The sequence below is a fragment of the Ascaphus truei genome, chromosome 15 (assembly GCF_040206685.1).
Source record: "Ascaphus truei isolate aAscTru1 chromosome 15, aAscTru1.hap1, whole genome shotgun sequence".
Taxonomy (NCBI): domain Eukaryota; kingdom Metazoa; phylum Chordata; class Amphibia; order Anura; family Ascaphidae; genus Ascaphus; species Ascaphus truei.
The window spans coordinates 48713321-48739032 of record NC_134497.1 but is presented as its reverse complement, the minus strand read 5'-3'; the positions used below and the strand labels follow the sequence as shown (position 1 = coordinate 48739032).

Genomic DNA, 25712 nt, shown 5'->3' with positions numbered 1-25712 from the left:
ATTCGCTAATCTTATCCTCATTGTGATACCCTCCCTGACCGAACTTGGTCTGAAGGTACTCCTGGACTGCCTCCCTGAGCCAACTGTCTCAGTTCTCTTCAATTTTCCTCATGATGGGCTCCGGCACATAGGGATACTCATACCCGTGGGACTGCCGGTATCTATCGACTATGGCCCGGTCAGCTCGACTTAGCTTGATGAGTTTGCGGTGCCCTGCCCTGCTTGGCAGTACCCAAAACACAGGCTCCTCTGGGGCTACCTCATCGTACAAGATACTGGGGCCTAGAGGTACAATCAGTTTCTGTTCTATCTCCCTAAACCGGTGATCTAACTCATCCTCCACCTCCTGCGGAGTGAAAGAACCAGCCGCCCACCAATGGTCTACTACATCATTCTTAATTAATAAGAACCGTGTACGGTCCATCCCCTCGTGGTATCCGGTGAACAAAGGCGCCCACCATTTGTCGCGGTGTTCGTACTCTGCGGAATGACTAGTGCGTTCTACATCAGACTCTACCTGTGATGATACACCGGATGTACCCGCATCAGTAGATCGCGAGCAATCTCTCCTTCCCTTGGCATTTTAATACGTAGAGGGGTTCATTTTGTGCACCACTTTGCTGGTAGACCCAGCCTCTACTGGAGTGTGAGACCCACGGGCCCTCCCTTTAGCTGCAGGAGAAAATGGCACAGGGTTAGGCACAGGTATAACCCTCGAATACGGTATCTCCCCATCAGACCCTTCATCACTCAACTCCCAATCCCACAAGTCGTTGGAGTATTTGGGGATCTACATAACTTATCCCTGGTAGGTCCCGGTGGCACCACTCGTGACGGGGCAGGGGCAGTGGCCGGGGCAGTGGAGCAATGGGCCGGGGCTTGGGGAATGTCCAGGGCATTGTCCAGCAAGCGGGTGATACCACGCCAAATGAACCTTTTCTTAGAGGCATTTTCCACCATACTTCTGGCTTCTCGGGAGGGGCCTCGACTCTGTAGGGTAGCCAGGGCAATGGCTGAGTCTATGCTTCGAGAGGAGAACACTCCTCCAGGCCTTCTCTTTCCGGTGGAACTGGAAACGACGTCATCAGGATCGCCTGCAGAATCTCCACCCGCTCCGTGGTCACGCACCGGAAGTGCGTCGAGGACCTGCAGGGGCGGTGGCGGAGCATCCGGTACACGGTCGAACAAGTAGGCCTCAAGCCTCTCTTTCTTGTTTGCCGGGGTTGCGGTCTGCGCCTGGCGGGAGTAAGGGGGTGGTGGAGTCTCCTTAACGCTCCGCTGCTTTTTGATGACATCGGGCTCCTCTAGGATCGTCTCGGTCTCCTTCGCACTGGGAGTCACAACTGCGGTGGGACTCTTACGGGCCTCCGGCCGCACCAGCGCTCACCGTCAGATGGTTTCCGGACTTGTCTGCTCTCTCTTTATGCCTTTGGGGTGGTTCGCCGGTAGGTGCATCGCCACCGATGTCACGCCAACCTCTTCCTCCGAGGAAATTACGATCGGTTCCTCCGCTAGGGAGTCATCTGGTTCTTCGGCGATACAACCAGTGGGTATAGGTACAAAGTAATCTCGCTCTGGTACCTCCACTGCGGTCGCGCTCTTCTCTGTTGCCAGCTCGCTCAGATCAATAGCGGGCTGAGCCTTGGTTCCTCCCACTTGGGTGTAACGGGGAACCAGGGCAATCTTTTCTTTGCCTTCCACCACCTCCGTCAATGTTCCCGGAGAGGAACCCCGCGGGGTTCCGAACAAAGGCCACGGCTCGTTCGGCCAAAGGTAAAACGTGCCACATTGAGGGCATCGGGCCTTGGTGCTTGGTACCGCGCCCGGTATCCCGCAGTGAACGCACAAACACCGGATGTATTCGTGCTCAGCTACCTCCACTACCAGTAGGCCTCCTGGTAATTGGTAAATGGAAGTATTCATCTCAGACATGGTTCACTCAGGGTTGGAACAGCTCAGTGTTTCAGCTCCTTGCTCCTCGAATGCCAGACAAAAGTAAAGCTCTTCGCTCAGGCTTCCGGTAACTCCCTTCGCTGGGGAGGACTCTCCTGATTGGCTCTCTTTGTGCCCCCTCCCTCTGGTGGAATCCAGAGGCGGGATGTTTTCTTCTTCAGCGTGACGTGGCCTGGCTTTCTGACCAGTCACGGCACAGGTGGGTGGGCTTTCGGCTTTCGCGCCGCTCCGCTCCCCTTGCAAAGAATCCGGGTTTGGCGCCAGATTATTACACATTTCCAGTCACATTCTCCTTATAGTCTCTGTGCACGACGCACGTGCTTGCTCCAGGATTGGCGGGAACCCACATTTTAGATCACTGTTCTTGCTCCGCGGAGCACATGTAGGGATGGACGCCATCTTGGATGAGTCCTCCAAATGTCCATGTGCCCTATCCTCAGTGTCTATCGGGTATCTCGTACCTAAACACTGACTGACTGCCAACTGTGTGCTCTGCATTCTGTTTCTCACTAAATTGAGGTGGCTTGTACCCCAGGCTCAGCGGAACTCCTCTCCTCCATGCACTGTACTCGATGTCTACCATGCAAGTGCTCTGTGGTGCGTGTGTGCGGGTGATAGCTATGGTACCTCTTTTCTAGGTACGGGCGTCTCCTACTTTTGGCCACTCATAGCGCGGGCCCTGGGCCATGGTCCCTGGACTGGTTAACAGGCTGACCCCCCCAGTTGCCACACGCTACCTGCCTCAAGGGACTCGGTCAGCTCTAACTATTCACCCTTCCTACGTCACCTCCTATGGGCGCCCATGGCGTACTGTGCGAGAGTCTGCGCTCTCCTGACTACCCTCGGCATATGCAATTTCACCCATCCTTCTCCAACACTTGCACGGAGAGTGCATCTCACTCATCCCGTTCCGCCTTGCTATAAGCCGGTCCTGTTCTGACATATATCTCAGCAGCGCCTCCAAATGTAACCCTGTTTCCCCCAGACTCTGCTGTGGTGTCTAGGGTGCATGAGGGCAGATTACATGCGGTGTGGTGCATACCTGTGAGGAACAGGAGGGCCTGAGCTTCCCTCGATGTTATTGGGGAGCCAGGATCGGGCTTCTGGGGTGGTAGCCTCCATGATCTCTGAGTGGTGCAGCACCTCCATCTTCTATACTCCCAGGCATATGGGACAGGACCTGTATAGAAGAACCCCTTCAGTCCCAGGGTAATAGCTTCCAACTCACACACAGTCTTTGGTACAAAGGATAGTCTCTTTATTGACAGATCAGCAACTCCCAACGGTAGTGGCTTCCAGCAGCCGCAACAACAACAACAAAGCCTTGCTAATTACACCGCTCTCCTTCCACACAGATAATTCCTCCTCTCCTTCCCTCCAAGTCTCTCCTCGGACAGGATGGTCTGGGCTAGGGCTTCAATACCCCGTGGCCCACCCCCGAGGTTATCCTCGCGGTGGGGCTTGGATTCTCCCCATCACCCCAGGCAGGGGGGTGAGGGGCATTGGTCCACCAGGTCTATAATGCTATCAGCTCTACTAAAGGAGGCTGAGTCTCTCCTCCTCTCTCTGCTCCTCGGACCGATCCGCAGGACTCTCGACTCACGGCATACTACTCTCCAAAAACACACTAACGTCACTTACAGGAGTTGGCTGCTAAATATAGAGCTAGCCCCACCTCTCGTGATGTCAGCAGAACCTCCCCTCTTGCTCACGCCTGCAGCAGAGTCCAGGCCTGCATCTACCACTCAGGGCTATGAAGGGGGAAAACCCATGATGATTACTGGTGCCTGATCTTAACAGGACTTACCACAGTAGAAGGGAGATAGGTATAGCCTGTGCTGTTTACACGGGGCTACACTAGCATATGTTTTTTCCCCTACCAATAGTCTAACAAATCATATATTATATGATATGGTATTATAGTGTTTATGACTAATTTTCTAATTATACTTGTTGGCCCCAGTTATTTAATTCCCAGGCCTATTACAGCTCATTATATGATTTTTCATTTTTTCAAATGGATGTTGAAGTTTTATACATCTTTTTACATACAGTAGCGGCATACTTTAATCTTACTAATGCCGTCGGCATGCCAGGATCTTTTCCGGCTGCCGCCAGTCAAGACCGCGCGCCGCCGCGTTTCCACCACGCACCCCCCCCTCCGCTTCGGGCGCATTTTGGCCCCCCTCCCCGACCCCGAACCCGGCTCCTGCTCTGCCCCTCTGCTTCCCCGCATCCCCGCTTACCTCAATTTACACTCCAGGGGTGTCGGGGAAGCCGGGGAAGCTGGGGAAGCCGGGGAAACCGGGCGCGTCACGTGACAGTGACGTCACAGTGCGCCGCAACTAGCTGCGTCACCACGCTTCCTGCACGCATCCTGCCGTGCGGGAAGTGTAAGAATAAAGGATGTCGCTACAGTATTCACAATGGTTCCGATTTATACCATTGTGTGTTTATATGCATCACTATATCAGTCATCTAGTCCATCCATTTATTAGGTATTTTCTTTCTTTTAATAGGGATATTCATGTTTTCTTTATGATGTTTCTTTTTAATTATGCATTTTTTCTTCTTTTTCAGTGTTTTACACTGTTGAAAGATATACCAGGTATTCATATCTGTATTCTTAGTATTATGATTGTTTTTATGTTTTGTTGTCAATAAAGTTGGAGTATTTTGTATTCCCCACGTTGCGCGCTGACGTCATCACGCCCGCGTCACTACTGAAGGTTTCAGGAAGTGAACGGCGAGTGGACAGTAGCGCGCCTCGTGGGTATATAAACAGTTTGGTGAGTACTTTATATAGTCACCTTGAAAAAGCGCTTACGCTCGAAACGCGTTGGTGGGGGTCTGCGTACCCCGTAATGTAGCTGTTTTTTGTAGTCTCCATTAAATTCATTTTAATGGGCACACGCTCTCTTGGATATCTTTCATTTTTTGTTTCCTGAGTTTCTAGTGCCTGCTTTTTCCTATTGTTTTTTTTTGTTTCTTATCAGCCTCAGGTGCTCTAAGATACGAATCTTGAGGACTCTACTAGTGAGGCCAACATACTGTTTGCTGCATTGACATATCAGTAGATAAATAACGAACTCGGTTTGACAAGACAAGAATGATTTTATCTTAAATTTGCATGTCCCATCTCGATTGGAGAAATGTGTTGATTTAGTCACTAAAGGACAGATCTTACATCGTCCACACTTATAGGAACCTAATCATTTTGGAAAAAATTACGACATATTTTTATGGGATTTGCTCGGTGATAAAGTATTCCCTAAGGTAGCCACCTTACGGAATACAATGCGAGGGCCGGTGCTAACCATCTTACGAATCATTGAGTCTAAAGATAAAGTGCCCCAATGTTTCTGGATGATGGATTTAATTGCACCGACTTGATCACTGTATCCCGTAATAAAGTAGGGCGCATCGGCATTTTCAGTGGAGCCAGTCTGCCTGGAATGACTCTTTTCCATAGTAATCAAAGAATCCCTTTCTGTATCAAGTGTTGATTCAAAGGCCTTATCCAGGTCCTCTCGGGCATAACCCCTGGACAGAAACCTTTCCCTCATTTCCTCCACCCTGTGAACAAAATCCTCCAGGGAAGAACAGTTCCTGCGTAAACGCAGGAACTGCCCCCGTGGAATACCCTTGATCAGAGGGCGGGAATGACAGCTTTTCACATGTAACAATGAGTTTCTGGCATTGTCTTTCCTGAAAATGTCAGACTGTACTTTTTTCTCATTATCCACATACAGATTAAGATCCAAAAATTGTATGTGGTGCATATGATAATTATGCGCAAATCTGAGATTAAGTTTGTTATCTGCCAGATAATCAAAGATAGATGCGAGAAGAGTAGAGCATCATCAAAAACTGCAGTCAGGAGGGGATCCAAATAATAATAAAAAAATCTTTATTGGAGTAAAATAAGCACAGGAAAACACCTCCTATGCGTTTCGAACAGTAGTTCTTTGTCAAGGAAAGAACTACAAAGAAAGAACTACTGTTCGAAACGCGTAGGAGGTGTTTTCCTGTGCTTATTTTACTCCAATAAAGATTTTTTTTTTTATTATTTGGATCCCCTCCTGACTCCAGTTATTGATGGTGCTCTACTCTTCTCGCATCTACCTTGGATTTACCAGCAGCAGCACGTCATCCAAACAAGGAGGTGTCCGTGAGTCTATTTGCCTTTATGCTATATTATTGCCCCCAATGAAATTGATTGTGGTGAGTTTCTCACACACTTTCGGTTTTCAGGGATTCATGGCTTTATTCTGCTTTATGGACTAACTCACATTCATGAGTTTTGGGATTGATTAATCATTCCTAAACTCACACCTACCTGTGTTTTGGGATTGATTAATCATTCTACAGCTGGGTATTTGAGCATTCTAACAAACCTTCTCAGATAATCAATGAACCTGAAGAGCTCTTCCTCCCCATCACTCCAGACCATCAAAAGGTCATCAATATAGCGCTTGTAAAACGCTATATTGTGCCTAAATGGATTTAAATCTCCAAACACGTGGGACATCTACCACCAGCCCATAAAAAGGCTGGCGTAGGATGGGGCAAATGAAGTCCCCATCGCTGTCCCACGTGTTTGGAGACAAAATTGCTGCTCAAAGAGAAAATAATTGTGTGTGAGTGAAAATCGAATGCTGTCCAGTAAAAAAGCAATGTGTGCAGGTGAAAGAGAGGAGTGAGAGTTGAGAAAAAACTCAACTGTGGTGATGCCGTGATCGTGATTGATAATGTTATAAAGAGAAGCTACATCCAGGGTTACCCAGATGTAGGATGTGTGCCAAATAAAAGGTGCAAGAAGTGATAAAACGTGTTTGGTGTCAATAATATGTGAAGGTAAAGTGTGTACTAAAGTTTTTTATAACCTGCATTTTTTATAACTTGCATTTTTCATTAATTATATTCTGTGTGCAGAGTGAGAGACTGCTCCGGCTTTTCCCTGGCGTCTGGTAACTCATGTCTGAGTACATGAAATGCTTGTATACTATATCTTGATGTACGCAGAATTATCGCCTGTTTTAAATATTGTTTTAAATATTTAATACATTTGTACCTACTTTACTATATGCGTTGTGCGCTGTTTTTCTTGTGTTTTACTGTTCTATAGGGGTGCCGAGCCACTCTAATATCAGCAGCAGCAGACGCTTATCCTATGCCACATAAGGTTGTGTTTAACATTATATCACTGAGGCTGCTATTCTTAATATTGTGGGATTTAGACACAAAATTCACACCCTTTTCTGTATTTCTGTTCGCCTATACTGTATACAGTACTGACCTGCATAACGGTCCCACTAATAGCTTACAAGCAGTGGGTGTGAAATTTATTTCGGCAATTTCCTTCTCACGAGGGGATGTATGACGCTCTATACTACTGTAGCTTTATTATTTTCTGCGCACCGACTCACTCCTACAAGAGCCAGTCCAATATACCCTCCTAACCTAAGGTGGGGTGGTTCTGTTTATATATTTACACACATTCAATTATATTTGTGTAGCACTGTTCCCCCCTCCCCTCCTCTGGGAGATGTTATTCTGCTACAAGGTGTGGTGCTAGCGTACCTGTGAGGATCAGGAGAGCTGGGTCGTCTGCGATGTTGAGGAGACCAGGACAGGCTTTTGAGATCAGTGATGTTCTTCTTGGTACTTAGCGCCTCCAGCTGTAGTGGGCTCCAGGATGTCCAAAGATCAGTCCCCACTAAAGCACAGTTCTTCCCTCCTGCCCAGGGACTGACACTCAAACAGGAGTATGATGAAGCAAAATGGATCTTTATTCAGCATTCACTGTAGATCTTCTTTACAACGGTGCATAGGGTCATCAGAGGATACCAGGTCTCTGGATGGTGCTTGCTCTCTGAGTCTGGAGCATCAGATCTTACATGCCCAGCCAGCCATGAGGGCTGGCTGGCCTCCCTCTCCCCCAGCCGGGAGGAGAAGCTCTACCTACCACTCCTTAGAAGGAGGGGAACAGACTACTTAAATTTGGCACTGCCTCTCTGAGGAACCAGAAGGGGAGGGCTCAAGATCTGTACCTATACTTGAAAGGCTATACACCGGCCATGAGTCACCACCACACTTCTGTCACTCAGAGAGGAGCATGAGGGGGTCAAAAGCCCACAGAATGGCCTGTCATAGCCTAGATTACTAAGGCCTTACGTGACAGGGTGGAAGAGACAGGCAGAAGTATACTAACCATGTTACATTTGTAATTTGTGTTGTTTATACCCAATACTACTGTATTAACGCTGTGGATAGTGGGGCTCTCATTTGGTTTAAACTCCTTCTAGCCACACACCAGTAGTGTTTATCTTATACTATATTAGTGAAAGCACTGTATGCCTGTCTGGATGTCCGGTGTCCCTAGGGGAAATCTCATTGGTCCCTTGGGCCGCCCGCCTCCGCACACCTCTCATTGGTCTGAGGCGGAGTGACGGGCCAAACACACACACACACACGGTAGGGGGGGCGCCCCCTTGGGGGGGCGCAAGATTATGTAGGGGGGCGCGAGCAGCTTGCAGGGAAACCTGGGGGCGGCCAGAGCTGTGCACGGGCGCTCCGTGCTGCTGCTTTTATGTCTGTGTCTTGCAGAGGGGGCGGGGCTTCTCTCTGCACACAGACAAGCCCTCCTTCTCTTCCTGTCTGCTTCCCGTTCTCAGCAGCATGGGGGGTTGGGGGATCGGAGCATGTCGCCCCCCCCAGGTGAAATTGTGGACTGATTAAGTGTGTGTGTGTGTTGGTGGTGGTGGTGGTAGGGGGGAGTGATTGAGTGTGTGTGTGGGGGGTGGGGGGGATTGAGTGTGTGTGTGTGTGTGGGGGGTGGGGGGGATTGAGTGTGTGTGTGTGGGGGGTGGGGGGGATTGAGTGTGTGTGTGTGGGGGAAGTGTGTGTGTGGGGGGGATTGTGTGTGTGGGGGGATTGTGTGTGTGTGTGTGTGGGGGGGGATTGAGTGTGGGGATTGTGTGATTGTGTGTGTGGGGGGGGATTGTGTGTGTGTGGGGATTGTGTGTGTGTGTGGGGGGGATTGAGTCCCCCCCCCTTCCTGCCCTTTGCCCCCCCCCTTCCCTGCCCTTTGCCCCCCCTGCCCTTTGCCCCCCCCCTCCCTGCCCTTTGCCCCCCCCCTCCCTGCCCTTTGCCCCCCCCCCTTCCACTCCATGCCCCCTGCCCTTCCACGCCCGGGCAACGCCGGGTATATCAGCTAGTATCTATCTAAAGACTTATGCTACTTGTTCATATTGTTCTTATGATTGTGACTTTACCACTATTTTGACGTCGGAACACTGACCCCATTAATCTAGTACTGGGAAACTAGACTATATATGTTTCCTTATGTGCTCTTATCTTAGCATATTTTAGTAATTAGCTGCAATATCCCTGGTTCTAGGGATGTTTATGTTCATCTCCCTATGGGCTCCTTATACATTTGGAGCTGAGAACATACTGTGACACATTATGCCCACACGAGTAGTCGGTGATTGTGGTACCAACATTATACCACTATCTCCTAGGGCCTACTAATTTATTCCCTGACTTTACATTAAGGTCTGTCACAAAGGATTACATCTCCTTTAGAGATAACTGTTAACTTTGTGTCTTCTTATATGTTGTTTTTTGTCCAATTTATTTTACCATTACCTAATAAAGGTTATATTTTAAACTATTCATATACCTGGATATTGAGTGCTGATTATAGGGGCTCTCTTGGCCTTACAAGATATTGTTTTATAACCCCTTACTCGGTTGCAATCGATCCGCTGCCACCACCAAAGTTAAATGGAAAATATATATATTTGCCAGAGTCCCTGTTTACTAAAGAAAAAACGATGCACTTAACACACAAATATCTGTTATAGCAAACTGTATCCGAAAATGTAATTTACTCTCTACATAGTGTGCAACTGTTCAATCAGATCCCAAAGTATTACTTATTAAAGTTTAGCTTTAATATAAAAAATATACAGTGCTTAGAAAGATTATTACAGGAACATACAGTTACAACAAATGCAGACAATTTCTTCAAATAACAGGATAAAACATAAACAGATTCCCTATACAGTACGTTACCATACAGTATGTCATAGGTCTTTCCCAGAGAGGTCCCAGGAGTTGAAGAAAAGTCTCGTGTTCTGATCTCAAAACACACCTCTGTTAAATTCTGATTTTCATAATCTTTTGATATGACCTATATACCCTTCTTCTCCCATTGAAACCAACATAAGCCCATCCCTGTCATCAACCAGCCGCTTGGTTGGAATTTTTATGGCTTGAAAGAAAGAAGAAGAAAAAAAAACCTTTCATGGTGACTTTTTAAGTTTGACTCATATAAAAGACCTCATACATTTATTCCTATAATACTAAAATAGATTTAGACGAGTTTGCCGAATATAATGAGACTCTGCTTGCTCCTAAGTTTGAGTGACAAATGGATATCTGACCCTTACCTTCTCCTAAACATGAAGGGTTTGGCCTTATTACATCCGTCTTATGGCAACTGTTACAAATATCTATTTGTTATTCTTATGAATTGCTGTCAGGGCCATAATTCCGTATTTCCTATCTTTTGAATGGTAGGGCTAGTCTGGCAAGCAGATGCCCTTATCTCTAGATTCTATCAGTCCCATATAACACAGGCCTGGCTTGACAAGCCATAAAAAACATTCTTGTATTCTTTGACAATTTGTAACCAACGTTAATTCCTTGTGTCCGATTGATAAAAATACCAAATAGCTTGTGCCCTATTCATTACACAAATCCTACCAAATAAATTGTACATAAAGTGTATTAAAATCTGAAGGGTGGGGGGCAGAGTAGTATATACCAGAATGGTAAATAGCAGTGTCCAGCAAGGTATTATACTGATGTACATGAAGACATATCATTATATAAGAACTTATGGAGGCTGGTAGCAATATAGATAGGTTAAATCCAAATAGTATATGAGAGGTAGTGAGTGAATATAACTATTCACTTAAGAACACAAGTGCACCTTTATATACATTGGACACAAATTCCAGGGTAGTAGCTGTGATATTAGTCCAAAGTAACAGAGTGGTTTAAAGAGCTGGCTGTTAGCTCATAAGTGCTTTAGTATTTATAGGTGGTCTTAGTATCTCATAGGTATACTGGGCTAATGAGCTGTTACCTTTATAGACAGGGCTGGCAATAAATAGATCCTTTGAAACCCCGTACAATAGCTAAGCACAAGTGTCTGTAGATACTGCCTCAGTAACACCAAGATTGTCTAATATATACAGTACACACACACACAAGTGCCTAGTTTGTTCTCAAATATATAAGTGCTCAAACTAAGGTATTCCTACTGTATATAGTTCTAATAGTCAGAACATATCTATACAGGCATACCCTGCATTAACGTATGCAATGGGTCCAGAGCATATATGTAAAGCAAAATGTACTTAAAGTGAGGCACTACCTTTTTTCCACTTATCGATGCATGTACTGTACTGCAATCGTCATATACGTGCATAACTGATGTAAATAACGCATTTGTAACAGGCTCTATAGTCTCCCCGCTTGAGCACGATTATGTCCTTACTCGCGAGTGTACTTAAAGTGAGTGTCCTTATACCGGAGTATGCCTGTATACGGTGCACGCTAGCTACACTGGCGACACACTTTATTCGAGCTCGGCTAGTCCCACGAATTCGGGTATACTTGGGTGTATTGAGGTTTGTGACTGTTTTCTGCCCGAGTGCATTGGGTTATTTTCCAGGCAGGGATTGAAGCATTTTATTCCCGCTGGCTGCAATACTGCACAGTATATATATATATACTGCATTACAATTCATGAATTTATGCCATCTGGTAGACACGCGAAGCATTGCAGCCTATTAAATCCTAATCATTATCATTTAACAGATCAGCCGCCCGTCAGCCAGGCATGAACCCAGGCTGGGAAGGCAAACGCAACGGGGCTTGTCAGAGGTGAGGAGCGGCGCATTCCAGGTATCTGCCAGGTACATACTGGGTATTTGCTCGAATAAAGTGTGTCGGTGCAGTACAAACACTGCCTCATTTCCCAGTATTAGGCTCGTGACGTCTGACGTCACTCTCAATCGACCCCGACGTACGTTTCACTCCTAATGGAGCTTTTTCAAGTGAGTGTGGAGTTTAATACTGGGAAGTGAGGCAGTATTTGTATCTATAGTGTCTTTGGGGATTCATTCTCCAATCTTACAGCTTTGTCTAACTATCTACCTCTGTGTTGCACCTTGATATAGCTCTAGAGCAGTCAACCCCCTCTTCAATTATTGCTGAAATGCCTTCAAACGGATCACAGATGGTAAAAATCAGTGCCACTGAGTCCTAATTAATGAGAGTTGACATGTCTGATTATCACTAGCACATGGGAACACAAAAAACAGAACTGGAACATTATCACACTGTCAACCCATTGGTTGAAGCTCGGAGCCTTCAGCTACAGGTGACAATTCGTGACGCACTACCAATAAAACAAAATGTACATCCAAAAGTCGGCATCCCATGATTATAAACACACGATCATCAGGAACTATATATATATATATCTATATCTATATATATATATTTCATTATCAAAGTGAAAAAAGTTGAACAAAATGTATTTTAATGGGAGTATAAAATGTCGCGGCGTTTATTTATAATATGTCAGTCGTCCTTCTTGGACTAATTGTTTGATGAGACTGGATTCATAATCTGCATTGTGTACCCCTGTTTTCCGGAATGCTCCCGGGTACCTATTTCTCTCCCAGTAGTGATGCCAGTTTCCTTTCGAGTCGGCGCCGAAGCCAAACACGGAAACCTAGAGCGGCAAAGAGACAATGGGTTATTTACTTATTCTATTGTCATTATTGAATCCCTGGTATTTACAGGTTCAGAGATCGGCAACATATCTATTTATTTGTGGGGTAGAGTAACCCTTTCACTGCCACACGTCTCGAGGGTGTGACATAGTCGCAGGATAATGAGCAGCTTTCTGTCGAATTTATAGAAGAAAGTGCAGACTTAGTATGGCATTGATCCATTCCACAGTTTCACAGTTGCTGAGACTGTGGGACAGAAACTCCAGGCCAGAGATGAGTGGTTCTGGTTTTTCCCACACCTGCTCTCCTAATTGAGGAAGAGGAATATATTGCAGTTAGTTTGGCTGCTTCAGTCTCTCACCTAGAGCCTGTAGGCTGGGGGTATGGCAGTTCGGGTACTGCATCCAGTTCGGGGAGGACGCCCCCTTCACATATTGCAGCATCTGAGGATCTAATGGGACGCTGTCCCATCTCACAGTTAAGGACTCAATGTTATTCTATCTATGTGTTATTTTTAAGTTGGTAACTGGCTTAGCCAGCCAATATTGCAGATAGAGATATGCATGTTAGTTAGACTCCGGACATAAGTGGATGTTATTTTTATGAGTTTATTTTGTTCTTAAAGTGACGGTGTTTAAAAATGTGTAGTGTTACTAATGAAAGAATAAACCGCTGAAGGTTGAGGGCTAAGTTCCCTTTGTGTGTATATACGTGTTTGTCCCCGTTTTATGCTAAACAAACCCTAGAAGACTGTGTCAGGGCCTGGGCAAGTGGCAGCGCTACATAAAGGGAGCAGTTTGCCACAGGGGCTACAGTAGGTGACAGTCACATTCAAGTGGTGCAGGTTATTTGACCCGTACTCTACTCGTCTGTTGCGCGTTTTACTTCCTCTCATTGAAACCCTGCTGTATGGTACAGGTTTGTAACCGTTTGTTTACATGCTGCAGCCTGCACATCATATGTTGTCACGCGTCCACACAGCCCACACGGCTCTTGCTTCTTGTCCCTTATTTCCGTTTACTCCACAGGGTGGCCAACTCCAGTCCTCAAGAGCCACCAGCAGATTAGGTTTTCAGGATATCCCTGTGTCAGCACAGGTGACTGAGCCACCTTTGCTGAAGCAGGTATATCCTGAAAACCTGATCTACTTACAAGTCTCCTCTTGCGTTTCCTGAAAAATGGCCACTGTGGTCACGTGACCACTTTCACTGCACTGTGCTGCAGGGGTCGTGGCCCTCACTACCCCTCCAGCACCCAAAGCGTTAAAATCGGCGAGCCCGGGCCCTCGTATTAAAGCGGCAATCCAAGCACTGCTTTTTAAAAAATATATATTTTTCTTTCTTGGCATAGCATTGAAGCAGGGGGTCTCTGGAGCTGAACCCCAATCATTTCAGCTCGGAGGACCCCTGTCTCCGGAAATACTTCCCTCCGTAGGGGGTGTCGGTAGCCAAACCGGCTTGCTAGCTGGGTTCACGTAATGGCCGCTTTTTAAAAACTTGTGCGCCCTGCGGGCCAATAGGAAGCCGTGATGTCATCAGGTGCGGCTTCCTATTGGCCCACGTCACCGGGGGCTTTAAACGTTGCCGAGATACCGGTGCCCCCTTCGGAGATCTTGCTCGCCTAGCCGAAGCTGCTACCGGCATGAGCTACGGAGGCTGTATCTCAGGAAGCAGGGGGTCCCCCGAGCCGAAAATAATGGGGTACCGCTCCGGAGACCCCCTGCTTCAAACCCGAGTTTAAAAAAAATTAATAAGTACAAAAAAGCAAAGCGTGAATTGCTCCTTTAAAGACATCACATAATTCACTCACCTCATCACATATGTGTATGGCAAAGAATAACGTCAGGATGCCGGTGGAAGGGTACCTCCCATGGTGATTGGTCCAGTTATCATGGACGTATTTAAAAAAGGAAGGATTCAATATTAAAACCTAGAACAGGGAAGGGGGGGGGGAGGGGGGAGTGGAAAGACATTACGGACTTTTTAAAGATGGCTGCATGGTTACATCACAAACCGGCTGTGGGATGTAAAGGGCATGCATATCCATTGATAACAGATGCATACATGGACGTGTTCCATAGGTGACCATACGCGGAATCGGACATTTGGTCGGGAACAAGTTTCCGCTGGCGTTCGGCCTGCTGCAGCCGCTCTGCCACTGGACACTCAGCCGCCCAGGTAAATTCATTTAAGGGTTCATTTAGCGTTTAGGGTAGGGAGAATGGGGTTATGTTTTTTGGGTAAGGGGTTTTTAGGGTACAGGGGGTTTTAGGGTACAGTGTTAGGTTTTCAATAATGGAGATCAAAAGCTGCATACAGTATATTAATTAATCATGGGAGACAACTTTATTCAGGGGATTATGGGTATACATGTATATATATGTTGAAATACCAATCCTCTGTTTTACTTTAATGCTCAGATATACTTACCCATTGATACATGTTACACCATTTTGCATATGCTACATGTTTTCAAGCGATTCAGATGAACCAGGGATACATTCCTTTACACTTTAAGTGTTATTTTGTGTTTAGTATCCCCTCTTGCTGGTAGAATTTTCTACCATATACCTTGTCAGGACTTTGGCTCACTAGACCTCATTGCCCACTACCAGGTATTCACTGCAGGGATATGCTTTATAAGCTTTAGCAGTGGTCTCCCCTATATGTGAACTATACCTGATGAGTGAGAGAGAACACGCTCTATTCTGGTCACCATCTACCGTATTTCTAAACACACCCTTATTGATACCACACACTCCCTGATATTGTTCCCTCATGTACTTAATAAATAATTTTTTGTTTTGCGTCGTATAGCACTTTGGCTATTAGCCTCGGATATATTGTTCACTCCCACTAAGTGTTTTATTCTCATAGAGTGCAATTTTGGGTTTCTTGTCCAATTGAGGGTCTCTACCCCACTTGGATTTTTGTGTCCATGCTAACTCTACCCTATGCACCATGAGATAATAATATTTTAATTAGAATAATTAGGAGAGCGATAAGCATTGTGTGTTTCATACAGTATATTAAACACAGTCACACTCACAATTCTGGAATTGAGTCACTTTTCCTCACCTTGTCTTTATCCGCTTTGATCAAATTCTTCACTTTCATGTACGTGCTAAAAGAAAAAAGACACAAGAGTGCATAAGGATTGCATTACCGTCAATGGGGATTTTCCAGCTGAAAAAAGCCTTGACGCCTTCTTTAGAGTATTTCAAATGATTTGATCCCTTATTCTCTCATGAACTTTTCCTGGGACCTTTTTATATATATTACTATAACTCCCAATAACGTGACAGTAAGTATGTCTTAGTGTTAGTCCCATCCAGATCCTATAACTCCCAATAATGTGACGGTAAGTATGTCTTAGTGTCACTCCCATCCAGACCCTATAACTCCCAATAACGTGACGGTAAGTATGTCTTAGTGTTACTCCCATCCAGACCCTATAACTTCCAATAACGTGATGGTAAGTATGTCTTAGTGTTACTCCCATCCAGGCCCTATAACTTCCAATAACGTGATGGTAAGTATGTCTTAGTGTTACTCCCATCCAGACCCTATAACTTCCAATAACGTGACAGTAAGTATGTCTTAGGCCGTGCTTATAGTGCACGTGACAGCAATGGCGATGTCACCCGTCACTATCGCCGCTAGCAAAATTTGTAATTCGCTTTGCGGCGACATCTCGGGCGACCAGGTCATTGATTGGTTCAGAGGCTGTCACATTTGGCAACAGCCTCTAAAATATCAAATTTGACCGGCTTCCAAATTTTGCGTCACTCCCGTCGCGTCGTGCTTACTATAAGCGCACGCGACAGCGGCAATACATTTGTTTTTGGTCGCCATCGCCGGCACTATAAGTGCAGCCTTAGTGTTATTCCCATCCAGAGCCTACAACTCCCAATAACAAGACAGTAAGTATGTCTTAGTGTTACTCCCATCCACACCCTATAACTCCCAATAACGTGACAATAAGTATGTCTTAGTGTTACTCCCATCCAGACCATATAACTCCCAATAACGTGACAATAAGTATGTCTCAGTGTTACTCCCATCCAGACCCTATAACTCCCAATAACGTGACAATAAGTATGTTTTAGTGTTACTCCCATCCAGACCCTATAACTCCCAATAACGTGACGGTAAGTATGTTTTAGTGTTACTCCCATCCAGTCCCTATAACTCCCAATAACGTGACAGTAAGTATGTCTTAGTGTTACTCCCATCCAGTCCCTATAACTCCCAATAACGTGACAGTAAGTATGTTTTAGTGTTACTCCCATCCAGACCCTATAACTCCCAATAACGTGACAATAAGTATGTCTTAGTTTTACTCCTATGCAGACCCTATAACTCCCAATAACGTGATGGTAAGTATGTCTTAGTGTTACTCCCATCCAGACCCTATAACTCCCAATAACGTGACGGTAAGTATGTCTTAGTGTTACTCCCATCCAGACCCTCTAACTTCCAATAATGTGACGGTAAGTATGTCTTAGTGTTACTCCCATCCAGACCCTATAACTCCCAATAACGTGACAATAAGTATGTTTTAGTGTTACTCCCATCCAGACCCTATAACTCCCAATAACGTGACGGTAAGTATGTTTTAGTGTTACTCCCATCCAGTCCCTATAACTCCCAATAACGTGACAGTAAGTATGTTTTAGTGTTACTCCCATCCAGACCCTATAACTCCCAATAACGTGACGGTAACTATGTCTTAGTTTTACTCCCATCCAGGCCCTATAACTCCCAATAACGTGACAATAAGTATGTCTTAGTTTTACTCCCATCCAGGCCCTATAACTTCCAATAACGTGACGGTAAGTATGTCTTAGTGTTACTCCCATCCAGACCCTATAACTTCCAATAACGTGACGGTAAGTATGTCTTAGTGTTACTCCCATCCAGACCCTATAACTTCCAATAACGTGACGGTAAGTATGTCTTAGTGTTACTCCCATCCAGGCCCTATAACTCCCAATAACGTGACGGTAAGTATGTCTTAGTGTTACTCCCATCCAGACCCTCTAACTTCCAATAACGTGACGGTAAGTATGTCTTAGTGTTACTCCCATCCAGACCCTATAATTCCCAATAACGTGACGGTAAGTATGTCTTAGTGTTACTCCCATCCAGGCCCTATAACTTCCAATAACGTGACGGTAAGTATGTCTTAGTGTTACTCCCATCCAGACCCTATAACTTCCAATAACGTGACGGTAAGTATGTCTTAGTGTTACTCCCATCCAGACCCTATAACTCCCAATAATGTGACAATAAGTATGTCTTAGTGTTACTCCCATCCAGATCCTATAACTTCCAATAACGTGACGGTAAGTATGTCTTAGTGTTACTCCCATCCAGACGCTATAACTTCCAATAAAGTGACGGTAAGTTTGTCTTAGTGTTACCCCCATCCACACCCTATAACTTCCAATAACGTGACAGTAAGTATGTCTTAGTGTTACTCCCATCCACACCCTATAACTCCCAATAACGTTATAGTAAGTATGTCTTAGTGTTACTCCCATCCACACCCTATAACTTCCAATAACGTGACAGTAAGTATGTCTTAGTGTTACTCCCATCCACACCCTATAACTCCCAATAACGTGACAGTAAGTATGTGTTAGTGTTACTCCCATCCAGCCACTATAACTTCCAATAACGTGACGGTAAGTATGACCCAGACCCTGAAATAAATCAGAGTTAGCACGATGATAAGTTACATTATATTAATTAATGGTGCTTTGTGGGCCTTTGTTTGTTATATATTTCGTGAGCACATTCACATGGTCGGCAAACCTGCCATTCTCCATTATCTCTTAGCATACAAGGCTTCCACTGCAGCCAGGGATTCTGGGTAGTAACATGCAAATGAGCTCTCACAGTGTGTCACTCTTTGCTGCTTACCCATGTTAACATTGATCCCCTATAAGTGTATGGCTGCTGTATTACACAGCTTTTCATCGCCGCCTGGGTTATACAAGTGCATGGCAAACAGACCTACTACAAGTATTATAACCTTTCGTAACGTACCCGTTGATTTGAGTGTTTTGGGAGGTGTACTAGACAATGGGTTATCTCTCCCTCTCACCCTCCCCACGGACCATATGATGTTACTCACGACCTGATCTCTCCTGTGGTTAATGCGCTGGTGATCCACTTCAGATCCTGCAGTTTGAACGGGATCAGCACCAGATGCACCCCATCTGGAAGGTTCGTGGCACTCTCCGGATACATGAAGTGGTGGGTCGTTCTGGAGCCAACATCATCTTCAAACCCGCTGATTGGAGCCTTATTCATTCTACCAAAGGAAGTCATCAGCAATGTTACTATGCCACTGCGTTGTCCGTAAGTGGGAATATTAAATGGTGGTACAACATATGATTGAAAAGTAACCAATGTATGAAAGTTAGAAGAATGTTATGAATCTCCCTTAAATGATCAAAAGTTTGGAAATGCAGGGTTAAAGATCTAAGAGTTTGAGGGGAAATTCCTTCTAAGGCCAAAGTGTAGTAATGGCAGTGGCATGGTTAAGGGGTCAGTCCCTCCTAGGGACAAAGTGTACTAATGGCAGTGACATGGTTAAGGGGTCAGTCCCTCCTAGGGACAAAGTGTACTAATGGCAGTGACATGGTTAAGGGGTCAGTCCCTCCTAGGGACAAAGTGTACTAATGGCAGTGACATGGTTAAGGGGTCAGTCCCTCCTAGAGGCAAAGTGTACTAATGGCAGTGACATGGTTAAGGGGTCAGTCCCTCCTAGGAACAAAGTGTACTAATGGCAGTGACAGGGTTAAGGTGTCAGTCCCTCCTAGGGGCAAAGTGTACTAATGGCAGTGACATGGTTAAGGGGTCAGTCCTTCCTAGGAACAAAGTGTACTAATGGCAGTGACAGGGTTAAGGTGTCAGTCCCTCCTAGGGGCAAAGTGTACTAATGGCAGTGACATGGTTAAGGGGTCAGTCCCTCCTAGGAACAAAGTGTACTAATGGCAGTGACATGGTTAAGGGGTCAGTCCCTCCTAGGTGCAAAGTGTACTAATGGCAGTGACAGGGTTAAGGTGTCAGTCCCTCCTAGGGGCAAAGTGTACTAATGGCAGTGACATGGTTAAGGGGTCACATCTGGGGGATTAAAGCTTTTTTTATCGGACACTAGAAGTATTTTTAAATAATTTGTTGAAGTTAGTTAGTGAACTTGGAGAGCTGGTACTTTGCTTTCCTCCGGCTGCTCCTGTCTGCTGTCACTGTGTGTTCATCATGAGTTTGCACAGCCAGAGTCCCCTCTCTCTCTGCCCTTATCTGTATTGCCTCTCTGATAAGGACAAGGGGGTGGGCCAAGGGTAAAAAAAACACTTAAATATCAAACACTCTCCTATTCAGAGGCCCCTAAGAAATGCAATGTGTAAATAATTTCCAGAGAAACAGAAGAAGCCAAATCTTTGCTTTTTGCACGGTTAGATAAGAATGCTAATTAGACTGTTAAACTGTCTACAAATGGTTGTTTTTTGGCTGGCTACGGGGATTGCCTTTTTAAGTATCACCTGCCAAATTCTCCTGTTTTTCAATGCTCTTCACCCCTTCCGCCCTTCCTTATGCCTCTGCTCTCCTCAGCTCTCATCAGTGCTGTCTTCTCTCCGGCCCACATGTCTCTACTGCTCTGAAATCTCTCTCCATTATCTCCAATCCTTAGGAACTCTCTTCTCCCTACCTATAAAATGTGCAATTCCACATACACTCCTAAGTATGTATCCCAACATGTAGATAGATTTGTGACGTTCAAAGGTCAGCTTCACGGAAGAAGCCATATAAAGGGTTAATTTAGCATGCTCTGTGAAAGTGCGGAGACGGGCATTCACACAGTGCAAAAAGAAACATCTTTGCGTTGTGTTTGTGGGAGTTAAGCAGAGTTAGATAGCGAAGGTCCGGAACCTTGACAGCAGATATACGACCTTCAATAATGAATATATGTTTGTGCCTTGTTAAAACAAATGTAACTTCATACTGACAAGATATGATTTTGTAGTTAGACAATGCTTTATCATGCTATGCGTGAGGAAAATTACCTATGAGCAGAAAGACAGCTAACCAAATACACTCTTCTCCGTCTATAACCTGTGTAACATCTCTTTCCTGCCAAGAACAGGTGGTTGGTGTTCTAAAATGCCTTAGGAATAAATATATTGGAACTGCAAGCAGGGTCGATGACAGGGGGGGATAGCCGGGAAAAGTGTCCCGGGCCCGCTGGCTGAGGGGAGGCTGGCAGACGGACAAAGCATGTGGGCCTGACCTCGTGGCCGCCAGGCCCCGGCTCTCCCCGAGCTGCGGCCTCTCTACTCACTAAGTGTCCCACGCCGGGCCCTCGGACGTCGGCGCGTGCAGGGAAATCTGCGCGCACCAGAAGTAAGCTAGGCTACATGCCAGCATGAGGGAGGCCTGGCGTTGACGTCTGACGCTCGGTGTGGGACAGAGTGAGGAGGCCTGCTGCTTGGGGAGAGCCGAGGCTCGGCGGCCAAGAAAGGTCAGGCCTAACTGCTTTGTCCGGCCACCGAGCCCCCTACAGCCAGCGGGCCCGGCCAGAGGCCTGACACCTGTGACCAGCAGCAAGGTATGGGTTTATATGTAGTGGGGGTTTTTTTCTATTTTTTTTTCTATATATTAGGGGGGTTTATATGTATTGGCTTTTGCTTATATGTATTGTTTTTTTATCTATGTATTGTTTTTTTTTTCTATGTATTGGTTTTTTTCTCTATGTATTGGGTTTTTTCTATGTACTGTATTGTTTTTTTTTTATTTGTATGTTTGGCCAAAGGGTTTAACTAAATAACCAAGTAATTACTATTATTATTGAAGTATTTAAACTTTATAATTATTACCATATTTATTACCGTTTTGTCAATTTGATGTAGCATTGGGCACCTCTGTCTTTTGTTTTATATGCTTTGCTGTGGAGGGTTTTTGTCACTTTTTTTACTCACCATAACTTTACTAAGTATGGTAAACCCCATCCTCTTTGCTTCTTTGCATAGCCAGTTAACCAACCCCACACTGAGGAGACCCATTAAGGTCGAAACAGTCTGTCTGTGGGTGGGTTTTCTGGCTATGCATCTTAACCCTGGCTGTGAAAAAATTAAAGGAGGATACCTGGCGCTTAAAGAGTCACTGTGTCCTTATGAAACAGTCTGATCTTTAAAGAGTGTCTCAAAGTCCAAAACTTGAAGTGGATGGCTGTAGCTTTTCTTCACTGCTGCTGTTCTTCAATACACCTGAAATTGATAAAAGGGTACACCATTGCGCAGTACTACTGATGTTTGATGTTAACCCCTTATTGCCAACTTCCCCAGTGTGGACTGAATACACTTACAGGAGTGTTTCTTTCAGGATACAGTGGAGACAATCTGTGCTTTATTCCCTTTCCGTTCTTTATACACCACGAATCCCCTGGGTGCTTCCTTTGTCTCTTGGGATTTCGTGATTCCCAGAATCACCCGAACTCCACGAGCCCCCAGACAAGGAATTTGAACAATAGCAAAGAAGGGGGTCAATGAATACATGCGTGACAAAACTTCATAAGGATGCCGTCCGCAGCTTGTGCCTCCTGTGTTTTGCTCCGGATGAGAAGGGCTCTCTCACAGCATAACTTCTCCGGTTAGGTGTAATAGAGTCTCTCCCTCCACTGGGCTGCGTTCCGGATTGCAACCGAGGGTTCTGGCAGACTCCTCACCTCTCAATACACAGATGCTGCACTGCACTGCTCTCACGGGATCCTAACTCCTCCCACCCTAACGCGTTTCGTGACGTAGGCACGCCACTTTCTCAAAGGAATGAGGAGTTACAACTGATCTCTCTTTAAATACCCTCTAGGGGTGATTAACCTTGCGAGTAATGAACTGATAAGTATCACCTGTTGGTGTGCACTTGTCTGCTAGTAACCAATGTGTATCTAAGGGAGTTAACACCTTGGGATTCAAATAACAGCATGTTCAGCAGACTTACACTTACACGTGATACAACAGACTTACATATACTGTACATACATCATAATAAAATCTAAACTATTCCTAAAACGGACCAACCCTATATGAATTGAGGCCAAGGGCATTAATGTAAAATAAAAATAAAAATAAAAAGGGCATAGAATCTGTTTATTCTTTTAGGAATGAAGCCAGGTCGAATTCTATGTTCAAACCCTTGGGGGCTAGGGTTTTTAAGGTATATATCCAAAAACTTTCCTTTTTGGATAAATTGTTTAACCTATCCCCCCCCCTCCAATTTGGTTTAGGACAATCTATTCCTTTGCATACCAACCCTTTGGGATTTTGATTGTGGGCTAATCTGAAATGATTGGAGACACTATGTGTCTCCAAACCTCTTTTAATATTATAGATGTGTTCTGCTAGTCTACGTGTCAGTGGTCTTCCCGTTCTTCCCACATATTGATGTCCACATGGACACTGTAGGAGATATACACAAAACCTGCTTTTGCAGTTGATAAATGTGCCAATCTCGTACGTTCTATTCGTAACTGTGGAATGGAAACTGGCACATTTCTCACTGAAGCTGCAGGCTGTGCACTTTCCACACACAAAATAACCTTTAAAATCAGATAGCCAATTGGACTGTTTATGCTTCATTCTGTCATTCGGACAGCTTGGTGCTAACGATGCTTTTAGATCATTAGCTTTTTTATATATGATCTGAGGTTGTGGAGGTAAAATGGTTTGTAATATGGGGTCTCGTAGAAGGATTCCCCAATGTTTTTTTAATGTTTTTACTATTTCCGGGGCCTGGTACTCTGGAAAAGATATATTGATGATGTGCTGTGCGTGTGGCGGGGAACTCAAAAAGAATTAACTGAGTTCCAAGATTATCTTAACGCTAACACCTGCAATATCAGATTCACTTTTAATAGTCACCCTGTGTCCATCAATTTTCTAGACCTTATATGTAGAGAACCATGTTGTGCACACAAAAACATACTTTAAAGAAGTGGATGCCAACACCTATCTCTTGGCGTCCAGTCACCATCACCCAAGATGGGTAGATAATATCCCACAAGGACAAGCCTTGAGAATAAAAAGAAACTGTTCTCAAAAACATATTTATGAGGAACAGGTTAAAGATCTGAAACATAAGTTTTTGGCACGAAATTACAACAAACACAAAGTAGAATCAGCTATTGAGAAAGTGAATCAGATACAGTAGATAGGTCATCACTAATTGACATAAATCGTAATAAAATAAAAAAAGTGAAAGAAGGAGAAATCATACCATTTATTACAAAATATAATGGTATGGCCCCGGAAATAGTAAAAACATTAAAAAAACAATGTTAGCACCAAGCTGTCAGAATGACAGAATGAAGCATAAACAGTCCAATTGGCTATCTGATTTTAAAGGTTATTTTGTGTGTGGAAAGTGCACAGCCTGCAGCTTCAGTGAGAAATGTGCCAGTTTCCATTCCACAGTTACGAATAGAACGTACGAGATTGGCACATTTATCAACTGCAAAAGCAGGTTTTGTGTATATCTCCTACAGTGTCCATGTGGACTTCAATATGTGGGAAGAACGGGAAGACCACTGACACGTAGACTAGCAGAACACATCTATAATATTAAAAGAGGTTTGGAGACACATAGTGTCTCCAATCATTTCAGATTAGCCCACAATCAAAATCCCAAAGGTCTGGTATGCAAAGGAATAGATTGTCCTAAACCAAATTGGAGGGGGGGGGGGATAGGTTAAACAATTTATCCAAAAAGGAAAGTTTTTGGATATATACCTTAAAAACCCTAGCCCCCAAGGGTTTGAACATAGAATTCGACCTGGCTTCATTCCTAAAAGAATAAACAGATTCTATGCCATTTTTATTTTTATTTTACATTAATGCCCTTGGCCTCAATTCATATAGGGTTGGTCCGTTTTAGGAATAGTTTAGATTTTATTATGATGTATGTATATGTAAGTCTGTTGTATCACGTGTAAGTGTAAGTCTGCTGAACATGCTGTTATTTGAATCCCAAGGTGTTAACTCCCTTAGATACACATTGGTTACTAGCAGACAAGTGCACACCAACAGGTGATACTTATCAGTTCATTACTCGCAAGGTTAATCACCCCTAGAGGGTATTTAAAGAGAGATCAGTTGTAACTCCTCATTCCTTTGAGAAAGTGGCGTGCCTACGTCACGAAACGCGTTAGGGTGGGAGGAGTTAGGATCCCGTGAGAGCAGTGCAGTGCAGCATCTGTGTATTGAGAGGTGAGGAGTCTGCCAGAACCCTCGGTTGCAATCCGGAACGCAGCCCAGTGGAGGGAGAGACTCTATTACACCTAACCGGAGAAGTTATGCTGTGAGAGAGCCCTTCTCATCCGGAGCAAAACACAGGAGGCACAAGCTGCGGACGGCATCCTTATGAAGTTTTGTCACGCATGTATTCATTGACCCCCTTCTTTGCTATTGTTCAAATTCCTTGTCTGGGGGCTCGTGGAGTTCGGGTGATTCTGGGAATCACGAAATCCCAAGAGACAAAGGAAGCACCCAGGGGATTCGTGGTGTATAAAGAACGGAAAGGGAATAAAGCACAGATTGTCTCCACTGTATCCTGAAAGAAACACTCCTGTAAGTGTATTCAGTCCACACTGGGGAAGTTGGCAATAAGGGGTTAACATCAAACATCAGTAGTACTGCGCAATGGTGTACCCTTTTATCAATTTCAGGTGTATTGAAGAACAGCAGCAGTGAAGAATAGCTATAGCCATCCACTTCAAGTTTTGGACTTTGAGACACTCTTTAAAGATCAGACTGTTTCATAAGGACACAGTGACTCTTTAAGCGCCAGGTATCCTCCTTTCATTTTTTCACAGTCCTTTATGCAAATTGAGATATTTGCTTTGTGGGAAACCTATGGCAGCTTTGACCTCTTGTGT

General features: G+C 44.9%; 1 protein-coding gene across 5 annotated transcripts in view; it reads right to left on the bottom strand.

Annotated features, from left to right (window-relative positions):
* Window positions 1–9892: 9892 nt before the first annotated feature.
* LOC142466928 (CMP-N-acetylneuraminate-beta-galactosamide-alpha-2,3-sialyltransferase 2-like) overlaps window positions 9893–25712 on the bottom strand; it is a 129558-nt gene continuing 113738 nt past the window's right edge. For 3 of the 5 annotated variants that reach the window (XM_075572570.1, XM_075572569.1, XM_075572571.1), the window contains 4 exons: window positions 18915–19094; window positions 15851–15896; window positions 14583–14702; window positions 9893–12772 (listed from right to left, as the gene is read on the bottom strand). In XM_075572570.1, coding sequence (XP_075428685.1) covers window positions 12605–12772; window positions 14583–14702; window positions 15851–15896; window positions 18915–19094 — 514 coding nt within the window. In that variant the 3' untranslated portion in view covers window positions 9893–12604. The remainder of the gene's footprint in view (window positions 12773–14582; window positions 14703–15850; window positions 15897–18914; window positions 19095–25712) is intronic. The other 2 variants (XM_075572572.1, XM_075572573.1) reach the window with 2 other exon arrangements.